We start from the raw sequence: 12,423 nt of genomic DNA, 5'->3' as shown, positions 1-12,423 counted from the left end.
CCCAGCCACCATTACTGCAGCTTTCTGTGAAAGCCCACTCAACCCCACCCATCTCACAGGATGTCTGTTGTGGGGGAGGAAGATAAAGGAGCTTGTGAGCCATTCTGAGACTTGGAGTGAAGGGCGGGATATAAATCCAATATCATCTTCTACTTCTAAATGGATATAAGGTGGCAGAAATGTTCTTACATCTTGAAAATGCGGTATTTAAAAATAAAAATGGGTGCATACCAGGGAAACATTTAGCAATGTGTCCCTCTTCTCTCCAGTACCTTGGCAGGAAAAAGAGAGACCAGCTTCCTACCCTAAAAGCTGATGGTGGTCCAGGGATTTATTGTTTGTTTGGGAGTGATATAACTTTTATCAGCACATTCAGCCTCCTTCACCAAAATTCGGGTGAGTGCCTATAAACTACCATCTGCTGTAGAGGGTATTATCTACCAACAGACAGAAGTGATTTACAACATCCAATAATATAAATATTTAGAAGGATATTATTTTGGCACACATTTACTTTTTTTCTGCAAAGCTATGACCATCCCTGTTTGATCCTCCACTTCTGGATCCCTGGACACTGGTATTATATATAATACAGGTTGGAAGCAGCTGAGAAACTGGGAGTAGTGAGAGAAACAATTGGGAAATCCACACACACACACCCAGTGATAAAAAGAGACTGGAAGTATTTGTAAGAATTTTTTGTTTCACTTTGTGAACGCTGACCTTAAACTCTGAATGCTAAAGGGATAAGCTCAAACAATCCTAACAAGTAGTGCAGTCAAAACAGAGAACTAGTTACCAAGCTGGAGAAGTAGGCAATAAAGCTATTTGTATGGTAGTAAGGCAACCCTAGGAGCCAAAGGAGAGACAGGAAGCCAATCTGTGAGCCCTTCAGCCTCAAAGTGACCAAACAATTTTAAGTTACTCTTTCCATGCCTTCGTGAAATAACTAACTTGGGTTTTTTTAGGATTTGTGGGAAGATCTCCCTTAAAGTGGGGCAGCCATATCTGGGGTCCTGCTTTAGAAGAGCTATTAGTCTAAAAACACAGGCACATAGCCTGAAGATGACCAGACAAATGAATATGATGATAAAACTGAGATTGACAGAACCTGAACAAGAGTCTGGAACCATTTGACATGTAAATTAATTTAACTCTACAGAAGGAGCATACACATTTACATATTTGATTTTCCTGTCCTAAGCTGTTCAACAATATGTGTTTTCTGTGTAAACTGTATGCTATATTCTTCCAGATTTTTTTTAAAAAACCACTTTTTTATTCCAGAAATTGGGGTTACAGAGACCCAAATGATTCCAACCAAAGCCCCAAGCATTGGCCTTGTGTTCCAAGGTAATAAGAGAGTTTACATAATTGAAATACCTCTGGCCAATAAGCTAATTTTTTTTGCTCCTTCTTTCCATGTTGAGAGGGAGAGGATTCTGGTACTTCTACAGAGTCTGACTCAGGCATCAAACTGCAATTCTATTTGAAACCTGTGGAAGCAGCAGGAACAAGAAAAATGACCAAGCGGGAGAAATTAATTCCTTGCTAAGATCTAGCTGCATAAGACCAATACAAGCAGTTCCCTGTGGGACAAACAAAGACTTAAGCTAAGTGGATGTGTTAGTACCACCACCAACACACACAGGGTATCAGACGACAACTGAGGATGGATAAGTAATCTCCTTACTTAGTCCTGAGCCTCTGCAGTCTACCACAGGTTGCTGGGTAAGATGCTCACATAGCCCTGAACTTCTCTCTATTTTTACTTCTCTCTCTGCTATTGGAAAAAACTGAAGGAAAGGGAATTAGGATTGTTAATGCATTCCCTGATGCATTCACCTTTCCCTGGATGCCATACTGTCTGAGACTCTTTCTTCATTGTAGTTTAGCCCTGGCTGTGAAAAATAACGTTTAGAACAAATGGGGACCTACAAGGAGTTGTAGGAGGCATCTCATTTCCTCTTCCCCTTTCCTGAAAGCCCCCATACCCGCTTTTCTTCTAGGGTTTCCAGCCTCCAGATTTCCCAAACACATAGATTAGTTTCCCCCTTAGGGTTGCCAGATCTCAGCAGAGAAATCCCTGGAGATTTCAGGGAAGGGCTTTGGGGATCTCAGCAAGATTCAGCCTCCAAAGCAGCCATTTTCACCAAGTTATCTAGAGAGCAGTGATAATTCTGTGTGATTTCCAGCCCCCACCTGGAGATTGGCAACCCCAGTTCCTATGGAGGAAGTGGCTGCTTTGAAGGGTGGAGGCTATGGCATGATACGCCCTCTGATGTCCTTCCCCTCCTGAAGCCCACCCTCCCCAGGCTCTAGCCCCCGAAATCTCCATGAATTTCTTAACTTGCGGTTGGCAACCCTTTCCCCTTTGCATGCAACAGCCACTCTACCTTTATTTGTCCCTCAGTCATAAGCTTTCGCTTTCCCCCACCTCCAGCAGTGCCTGTCTAGGAAAACTGTGGCCTAGTTGTGTGGTGCAGGCAACTTGGCCAAGCCCACATGCTTTGCAGGCGCCATCATCCTTTGCCTAAAGACGTTCCACGCTAGGGGGTGTCATTCCAGGCCTAAATCAGTTTCTCCAAATCCACTTTGCATTTTCATTTCAACTTTTCTGTACAGCAAAGTACTTCAATGGAACCCATGCAAGTCAAATGATGTTTGTGGCTCCCATTATATGAATGGGTTTCCAAGCACCTCTTATTATTCCCACTGGGTATTTTTGTCATTAACTTTAGCACATCCCCTATACCACGAGGGTTTATAAAATGCCTTGGAGCATGGATTGTTGTCATATATCATTCCATTTAGTGCATCCCCTGGCGTGGCAGCAAACTCCATTTAAATGAATGGGACATACTATGAAGGAAATCCAGATAGAAGTACATTCTGATGTACTTACCTAACCTACCACAAGCTCACCTGATCCACGGATTCCTGCTCCAGTTACACTACGATTTTTCATTTTCGCCTCAGTCAAGACCTTTCAAGGCGGCTTACAATCAGTCATTTAAGTGTACGCTAAAACATTTAAGAAAATGAACGTCTGCTCCGAAGAAAACCGCCAAGTTTTACTTTCGATGCTGTCGCTGGAGAAACGACACAACACGACACTCCTGTCACCCGCCCTCCCCTTGCCCACCTGTTTAGACTACTGGTTGTCGGAACAAGTCGGCAGTCAGGCGGAAGGGGGCGGGGCTCCTTGGTCAGCACTTCCTGGCCCATCCCGATTCGTCCAGGTCGCTGGGCGGAGTCTGGAGCTGTTACCGAAGCCAGGCTGCGGTGAAGAGGCCATTGGACGCTGGGTGGATGTAGTAGTCGCTGAGGATCTCGGAGTAAACCCGGGACTAAGAGGACGAAGGGGGAAAGGCGGGAGGAGAAGTTGCGATTAGAGGTTGACGAGCGGATGCAAAGTTGCTGCTACAGTGTTGTTTGTGCAGAGGCTCAAGGGCGGACCTTGCTTGTTTCTGCGTTCTTGGGGGATTCCCTTCGTGTCCACGCATATCCTTTCTTGCAGTCCATCCGGATCTGTCCTTTCCCTTGTTTAACGAAGAGCCACATTTGTGTTCGTCAGTCGCCCCGCACCCCAATTGGTTTGTCTGTTTAAATTTGTAGTCCAGGTCTACGGATGTCTACTCAGCTGCAAGTCTTTCCGAGCGTGCATGGGAGTCCAGCGTTATTTTTCCGCCTTCGCTTTCCCTTCCTTGTTGTGGTGCATTTGGATATGTGTCGAGTAGGGTGTTTGTAGGTTTCCCTACAATAGTACTATCTGAATGTTATACATGGTTGGGAGAGAGGTTGAGACAATGTTGCCAGAGGCTCGGGGATGCCCTTTGGTTTCCTTTGGGGGCTCGTGGTGTTGCACAATAGTAGCTCTCTAGTTTAATGTGTCTAAATCGCTTGACATATAGTGATTCTTAATGGGGACCTTCAGTTTCTCCACGAAACCATCTACAAATTATGGGGTGGTTTTGGGCAATCAATGAAATGTTCTGCTTGCCGCATTCTGAGCATAAAATTCCAGATTGCTCTAGTAAGCCTGTAAACATTATTACACTTTAAGCAGGAATCAAGGTTAACGTTAAGCAGCTGACTTAGAGACATCATATGTGTCATTGAATGTTGGTCACTGAGCAGGTGAACAACTACGTAAAAAGAGCAGGTCATAAAAAGAATATTCCATACAAAGTGACTTGCTTTTCTAGGCTTATGTTTATATATTTATCTAGTTCCCTGCATCAATAACTGTATGCTTGATCTGTGTGTATATAAATACTTTCACCTTTCCCCATTATGCCCTATTTTTTTTATACTAGCATGCTTGTTATGAGTTTTGCCACCACCTCAGATCCTCCCATGGCTGCCTCCTGGTTGAACCCTTCAAGCTGACTATGTCAGGGTCTCTCTGCTTTAAAGTGGCAGCCTTAGCATTGTAATGCTAGGGAAGTGAAGAAGGGCCCCAGGCTGTCTGCTTTCTGTAAAAAATGTAAGGCTGATCTTAGGTGAGCAGTTTGTGGTTAACTATATAAGGATGGTATGGTTTTTGAAAGAAGGTTGTATAGCTGTGGGGTTTTTTTACTTTTTAATTGTAATTGTCTGTTATAAGAAGGAAAAACTTGACACTTGGATAAGCTGCCATGGTTGATAGGAGAAGTGCTTATAAATATTTTAATTAATTGGGATTGATGATAATGTGTGCTTGGGGGCAGTAGTGGATTAAAGGTTGAACCACTAGCTTTAATTTTTGCCCTTTTGTTTATAACAGGAAAAAACATTACGTGTATTATAAAGCCTGGAAGATTTTGTGAAGAATAATGGAAGATAAAAGACAAAGAGCTAGAGTACAGGGTGCTTGGGCTGGCCCTGTTAATATAAGAAGAGCCTCTCCTGCAGGCAAGATCCTATTTCTCTTTGTTTAAATTATGGGAATGAACCAATAATGTGCATTTATAGCACTTTCAAATGTTCAAAGTATAAGCCTTTTTGTAATCTTTACAAGCCCTAGTTTAGTAAATTCTTCACATATGTTCTTACATCTGTTAATCTAAACAAAGAATCTGGATAATAACTCTCTGCATTTGTTTTCCATGTCTATTGGTAAATGTATGGCAGTCTCACAGAACTATGGGCTCCATGATCAGAAGGGAGGGGCGTTACAAGTAAACTGATTTGTACTGTATATGCGCTCATAGAGCTAGAACATCCTATACTGAAGTGACATGAAAATATATTTTCCCTGTGTTAATTGTCTAAAGCATAAATGTTCCGTTTTTAGTTCACTTGACTGATCTGTTTGTTTGTTTTTTGTCTTGGCTTCAGGGGCTTCCAGTCCCAGTAACCAGGTTCTCTCAAGCACTGCACAGGCCCAGGTGAGAAAAGAGAAGCTGATTCCACCTGAAAGGCAATTTGTTTTTAAAGCACCTGATGAGGTATATGTCAAATAGGTTTTTATCATTTTAGAAAAAAATGTTTATTCCTTGCTTCACACGGATGCTTTAAAAGTGTACATTAGTCTGGTTTATTGTCATAGGTTATGTACAAATTGGGATATAATAGCTTTACTATTTCCTTGCTTTATGTTATAAATCTCGTGTTATTTCTTATGAAAGTATTGTCAGGGTTGCTGGTTGGTTTGTGAAAGTGGTTGTTTCTGTTCTTCTGTTCCTATTACTACCATCAAGTCAGTACAGTTTTCTTGTTAGCTAGACAAAACCCAATCCTGAATGATAGTTGGGCTTCTGATAGGACTGTAGCTGCATTACCAGAGCACATAATGTGCTTTGCCAGAGCATGAACCTGCTCTGTACTGGTCTATATTGCCTATTCTGAATGGCAGTTGTTTTCCAGGGTCGCTATGTGGTTCCTGTGTAGTAGCATGTAAGTATGGCACACTCACAGCCCTGCTACAAAGAGGATTTTTTGAAGCTCAGAATACCCAGAGGAGCTCCATTCCCCTCCTCCATGCTGTTTCCCACCTTTTCCAGAATGATATAGAGGGGTGAAGCATCCTTCCCTCAGCTCTCTCTCTGCTGCTAACTATTTAATCTTCCCTCACAGGATTTCCCTTTTGTATTATTCTTAGCTGAACAGTTCCTTTTCCTTCTTCTTTGTTTTCTCTGGCTGTCCCACTCAGTCATTTTAATTTACATTAGTAAATGCTGACCCAACTTAGGAAACTGAGGGGAGAGACTGAAATCTTTCTGTTGTCCTTGTTTTATACTGGCACAAAAGAGGCTAATGGTAAGTCAAAACTAACGAACCTTTATTTCACTTTGCGGGAAAATAGTCAGATATGAACAAAGTTTCTGACTTATCAGGTAAACAGGCAACAGGAAAGAGGTAACTTTGTATAAAAATAAACACCAGATAATTTGTCACAAACAAGTAACTGTTTATGTTATTCAGACAAGTTTTTAAAACTCGAAGAGAGAGATTTCTTGGCAGTCTCTCCTTACAATAAATAAGCATAAGGTTCTTGGTCTCACATACTCTAAAATTGGTGAAGTCAGGACCATTCACACAAGTTCCAGTTTCCTTTCTCATCCACTGGCTAGAGATCACCCCTGTCTTCCAAAAGGCATTTCCATCAGATTTGATAAGGCTGGACTATGTGTCCCGTTTTCCTAACTGCTTCTTTCTCTCACTTTTAATAGTCAGTTCTCAACTTAAGAATTCCATTTGAATTACCTGTCACTCAAGGTTCTCAGATTGAGTTACAGCCTTAACCACTTGCCCATCATAGATTCAACTGAGAACCAGTTTGGTTAGTGGTTAAGTGTGCGGACTCTTACCTGGGAGAACCGGGTTTGATTCCCCACTCCTCCACTTGCAGCTGCTGGAATGGCCTTGGGTGAGCCATAGCTCTCACAGAGATTGTCCTTGAAAGGGCAGCTGCAGTAAGAGCTCTCTCAGCCCCACCTACCTCACAGGGTGTCTGTTGTTGAGGGGAGGTAAAGGAGATTGTGACCACTCTGAAATTCAGAGCATTCAGGCGGGATATAAATCCAATATTGTCTTTGTTCTCCTCCTCCTCTTACAGAAGTTCATTTTTCCTCACCAGCAACAACAGCTGAGTCTACCTTGACTACTCTACAAGAGCCTGTAGCCTAAAAGATGGCACAAAAAGTGCTATTTAAAAAATGCAGGTCTTGTGGGTCAAAAATTCCCTATTTGGATGATCATTTTTTATGTCTTTGTGACGAGCATGTTTTGTAATACTTTGTTGCTAATTCACTACAAAGTCAAGGCGTGGTAGATTTTTCCATCTAAAAGCAGCATTTGGAGAAAAAGCTTCATCTTCCACTACTTGAGAAAAAAATCTGAAAACGATGCTGCCTCCCACTATTGGGAGACTGAACCCGGTCACTTCAGACCCACCTAAGACTACAGGGAAGGCCAAAAGCTCAGTCCCTGTGCCCCCAGAATGTACCTCCTCAGAGCTGCTATTTAAAAAGGTTCAACATAAATAAAAACAAATAAAAAGCAGACTTTCTCAGTTATATACTGCTATTATCTCTCAAATGGAAGCTTAACTGGGTTTTCCTTGCACTGATCTTACAGTGTTGAGAAACACCTACAATAGATTTGCCACAAGTCAAAAGAGGAAATGCAGACCTTTTTACACTCAAGATCCATGCTAACTGGGAGAGACATCTCAAATTCAGTGACAGGAGACCTGCTATATGTCTTTCCCTCACTACTGCTGATCCCTGGAGTTCTGTACAAAATGAGACAGGGACATCTGCTATCCTAAAAGCTTCCCTCTCTGGCCCAGACAATCATGGTTCCAGATTCTGCTAACCATGTCCCACAATGGCTATATTCCATTTCCATAGGAACACATCCTCCTGCAGGGCCCATTCCTACAGCCAAACATTATCAGCCTGCATTAAAAAAAATATCATGGTACATTCAGTGACCAATAAATAGTTCTCCAAAACTGTTAAAAGAAAATCTGTTTGATGCCAGAAAACCATTCTGTTTATCCAAATGTGTTCCTATTCAACCATACATAAATATTTGTGTACATGGGCCATAGAGCAGGGTCCACTTCCTGATGGACCACTGCCTGAAAGGGAAAGTTTTAAAATACTTTTGAAATCTTAATTGAGGAGGCCTTTCCTCAACCTTCACTGGAATCCATCTAGCTGCTATGCCATGCTTTTATATTCTTGTTGACAGAAAGTCCCTGTTTGCTTAGCAGGGATCCAGACTTTTTCCCAAAGGACTACTGAATCAATTTTTCCCCAGGTCAGCCTCTGGTTCTTCAGTAGAGCATCTTGCTCATACCTTCAGAACTTATGGTTAAACCATTTGAACCAGTGGCCACTTGTCACCTCTGTCTACTCAGTATGAAAACAGTGTTTCTAGTCACCACATTAGCCAGATGAGTCAGCAAACTATAGGCACTGAGACATGACCCTCCCTTCTTGAAAATAACTGACTATAGTAGTCTTCCACAATTTTCTACAGTTCTACCCAAGGTAGTATTCAGGTTCCAGTGAAACCTGGGCATTACCCTGCCAATATTATATGCTCAGCTGCAGAATGACAGAGAATGAGCCCTTCAGTCTTTAGACCAGGGGTGTCAAACTCATTTGTTTTGAGGGCTGGATCAGACATAAATGAGACCTTGTCAGGCTGGGCCATGTGTGTCATAAAATGTAATGTCCGGTAGCAGAGATATAAACTTTATAAAGGACACAAACACAATTAAAGATTTTTTTAAAAAACATAAAATAAAACATGCTTAAAGTATTACTACTCTTGGAATATTGTGGTCAGTATCAAAGCAAGCTCTCCATCTCCCTCCCCCCTTTCTCCCCAAGAGAGGAGCCTCAGACAATGGAGAAAATAGAGGCTTTGTTCTATAGCTCCTGTGCAATTGAAAAATCCTGGTAAAGCAAACTGTGATGCAGGAGGAAGCAAGAGAGAAGAAGAAGGAAACAGGTGAAGCCCTCTGGGGGCCTGATCCAGCCCACAGGCCGCATGTTTGCCACTCCTGCTTTAGACATTCATAGGACACTTCTCCTCTTTGTAGAATAAAATCCTTTTAAAAAGATGACAGACCTGTTCATCACTTCAGTAGGCCCCAGCCTGGGCAGAAAGCTGTCAGCCTGGTCCATTTCTAGGTGGATAGTCATGTGCATCAAACTGTGTTACAAACTAGTGGAACTTGATTGTCCACTAAGGTTCACTCTTATTCTACTTGGGTGCAGTTTACGTGAATTTCTTTTCATCATGGTCTCTCCATTGATTCCATCGGCATGTCTGCACCATGGTCGTCCTCCTGCACCTTTGCAAGATGCTATGTGGTGGACACAGATACCACGAGAGATGCAGTGGTGGGGAGAGCAGTCCTACAGTCTCTGTTCAACTGAGCACTCACACTTGCCTTCCTGAGACTGGTAAATCTGCTTACTAATTTCCTGTCTGGGACTGTACAGGTACCATGACGATGGAACAGGGTTGTACTTAACTGTAAATTCTGTTCATTTAGTGGTCACCTGTGCAATTACACATTCTTTCTTCCTGCCCTGCTACAAGCTTTTAACACAATCTGATAGCTTTACTCTCTGGTGGCAGCAGAGAGAGAACTGAAACTTAGGGAATGATGCTAGAAAAGGCAGGAAACAGCATGGGGGAGGAGAATGGAGCACCTCTAGGCATTGTAAGTTTCAAAAGATTCTCTCTGCAGCAGGCCTGTTGATGTGCAGTACCCATGTGTGACCACTCAATGAACAATAGGTATAGGTAAGTGCAACCCTGTTTTCTTTCACATTGCCTATTCCCTTTAAACTGGAGATGCAGATGCTCCACTGCTGAGCCAGGTGTTCAATGCCTTGGTTCACAGGATGTGTTTCTGAAGCAACTGTTTTGGATGTGTTTATGAAAATATAGATGCTCTCACAGTTCAGTGATCAAACCAGCCCATTTTTTCTGAGCTGAGTCTGTATTCCTACTGTATGATTTACTTGTTTATTGTTTTGTGGCTTAGGTTGTACGAAAATTTCCAGAGCCCATAATAATAGAGTGAGTATGATTTCAATGCTTCGTGTGCTGAACCTGGTTCTTCTCTTGTGGGGAGATGCCAAACATTTCTCCCACATTCGCATCATAGCAGCAATAGAAATTGCCCCAATGACTTGCAGCCAATTGTGGCTCTTGCTGCTTGTACAGTTGAATAAAGGTAGTAAATTTTCTTTGATAGCTCTTATGTGTGTTTGACTCTTTAGTATGTCTTATCAGTTATACATATTTTATCATTATAGTAGTCCCATGATGTTTTTTATCCCGCCTTGTCTGCAGGAAGCAGGGTCAGTATGAGATCAGTGCATTGCCATCAGGAGTTTCTCGGTAAGCAGCAAGACACCTCTCTAACAATTTGATTGTGACACATAAATGTTACTGGTTTGGCTTCCGTGCTAAACCTCCACTGATGGAAGGGATTTCAGTTGGCAGAGAGAGAATTTCTTGCTGCTCCCTCCTGCTACAGCTCCATATATCACCAAAATGCTTTTCTGGGCTATAGGAGACTTCCAGGGACTGCATAAAGCAGCAGTTGGTATGCAGAGGGATATCTGCCACCTTTGCATTTGGAAATTTGGAATGGATCCCAGCTATAGGGTTCTGTCCCAATGTCTGCATCAACTGATTATTGATTGATGCCACAAAAGGAGTTAACTGCATACTCTTGAATTTGGACAGAATTGATACTGGAGGTAAAGATTTGTTGTTTGAATTTTAATAGCATATTAGCTGTATTTGAAATAGAAATAATTGGAAAACCTCTATCTTGTGTTCATATGATCAGTATTTTATTTACTTTTTTAATAGTCTACTTTTCTCTCCAAGACTTAAGGTGGATTACATGTAATTTTGTTGTCCTGGATCTTTTATCCAAAATATGTTTCTTTTAATAAGTCAGGCAATCGCTGGTTGTGATGATAATGTCCATATCTGTAATATTCTTCATCAGTGGCTGTGTTGTGTGTCTGCTGCATAGCTAAAGAAATGCTCCTGGGTATATCTTCTTTGGAGTTACTGAACTGAAAAATGCTAAGGTGGAACTTCCATTCATAATCATGTTTCAGTGAAAGGACATCCTTGGGACATCTTTGCAGTTTTTAAATGGGAAACAGCCTGGCGTCCCACAAGGAGTTTTGAACAGATGACGACATAGAAATCTTCTCCAAGGTTTTTCTAAACTCTTGGGCTTCTGGACGGTAACCTCCACCACCATTGACCCTTAGTTGCTTGCACTGTTCCATTCCTTCTGGAGCACATTTAGTTCTCATCAACCTTTTTAAAGGCCTTTTTTGTCCTAGAATTATAGCATTGGAAGGGACCTCCAGGATCATCTAGTCCCAACTCCCTGCACAATGCAGGGACTTCACAAATACCTCCCCTCCGCATATACATCCCCAGTGACCCCTGCTCCATGCCCAGAAGATATTGCAAAAGCCTCTAGGATCCCTTGCCAAACTGGCCTGGAGAAAAATTGCTTCCTGATCCCAAAGTGAAAACCATCATTTCTCTAGGTGTATAAGAAAGGGCCACAAGAGCTAAGCACTGATGCCACCCTTCCTGCCCTCCTTCTCATGAGCTGCCTAATTCACAGAATTAGCATTGCTGTCAGATGGTCATCTAGCCTCTGTTTTAAAACCTCCAAGGAAGGAGAGCCCACCACCGCCTGAGGAAGCCTGTTTCACTGAAGTACCACTCTAACTGGCAGGAAGTTCTTCCTAATGTTTAGCTGGAAACTCTTCTGATTTGATTTCAACCCATCGGTTCTGGTCCAACCTTCTGGAGCAACAGAAAACAATTCTGCACCATCCTCTATATGACAGCGCTTCAAATACCTGAAGATGGTGAGCATATCACCTCTCAGTCATTTCCTCTCCAGGTTAAACATCCCCAGCTCCTTCAACCTTTCTTCATAGGACTTGGTCTCCAGACCCCTCACCATGTTTGTTGCCCTCCTCTGGATATGTTGTAGCTTGTTTATATCCTTCTTGAACTGTGGTGCCCAAAACTGAACACACTATACTAGGTGAGGTCTAACCAGAGCAGAGTAAAGTGATACCATCAGTTTGCATGATCTGGATACTATACTTTTGTTGATACTGCCCAAAACTGCATTTGCCTTTTTAGCCACCACATCACACTGCTGACTCATGTTCAGTCCAGTAAGACCCCTAGATCCTTTTCACACGTACTACTACCAAGACAAGTCTTCCCCATGCTATAATTATGCATTGGATTTTTCTTACCTAAATGCCAAACTTTATATTTATCCCAGTTAAAATCCATTTTATTGGTCTTAGCCCAGTTTTCCAGCTGTCAGGATCGTCCTGTATCCTGTTTCTGTCTTCTACTGTATTTGCAACCTCTTCCAATTTAGTATCATGTGCAAATTTA

The 12,423-nt window shown here is 42.2% G+C and overlaps 1 protein-coding gene across 1 annotated transcript in view; it reads left to right on the top strand.

The window, feature by feature from the left end:
- Nucleotides 1-3,151: 3,151 nt before the first annotated feature.
- ALKBH3 (alkB homolog 3, alpha-ketoglutarate dependent dioxygenase) overlaps nucleotides 3,152-12,423 on the top strand; it is a 42,629-nt gene continuing 33,357 nt past the window's right edge. The window contains exons 1-5 of the mRNA XM_060261266.1: nucleotides 3,152-3,397; nucleotides 4,769-4,896; nucleotides 5,323-5,432; nucleotides 10,001-10,035; nucleotides 10,312-10,359. Of these exons, the coding sequence (XP_060117249.1) occupies nucleotides 4,818-4,896; nucleotides 5,323-5,432; nucleotides 10,001-10,035; nucleotides 10,312-10,359 (272 nt within the window). The 5' untranslated portion in view covers nucleotides 3,152-3,397; nucleotides 4,769-4,817. The remainder of the gene's footprint in view (nucleotides 3,398-4,768; nucleotides 4,897-5,322; nucleotides 5,433-10,000; nucleotides 10,036-10,311; nucleotides 10,360-12,423) is intronic.

This window comes from Heteronotia binoei, chromosome 21, assembly GCF_032191835.1.
Source record: "Heteronotia binoei isolate CCM8104 ecotype False Entrance Well chromosome 21, APGP_CSIRO_Hbin_v1, whole genome shotgun sequence".
NCBI classification, from domain to species: Eukaryota; Metazoa; Chordata; class Lepidosauria; order Squamata; family Gekkonidae; genus Heteronotia; species Heteronotia binoei.
This window is presented reverse-complemented; position numbering and strand designations above follow the sequence as displayed.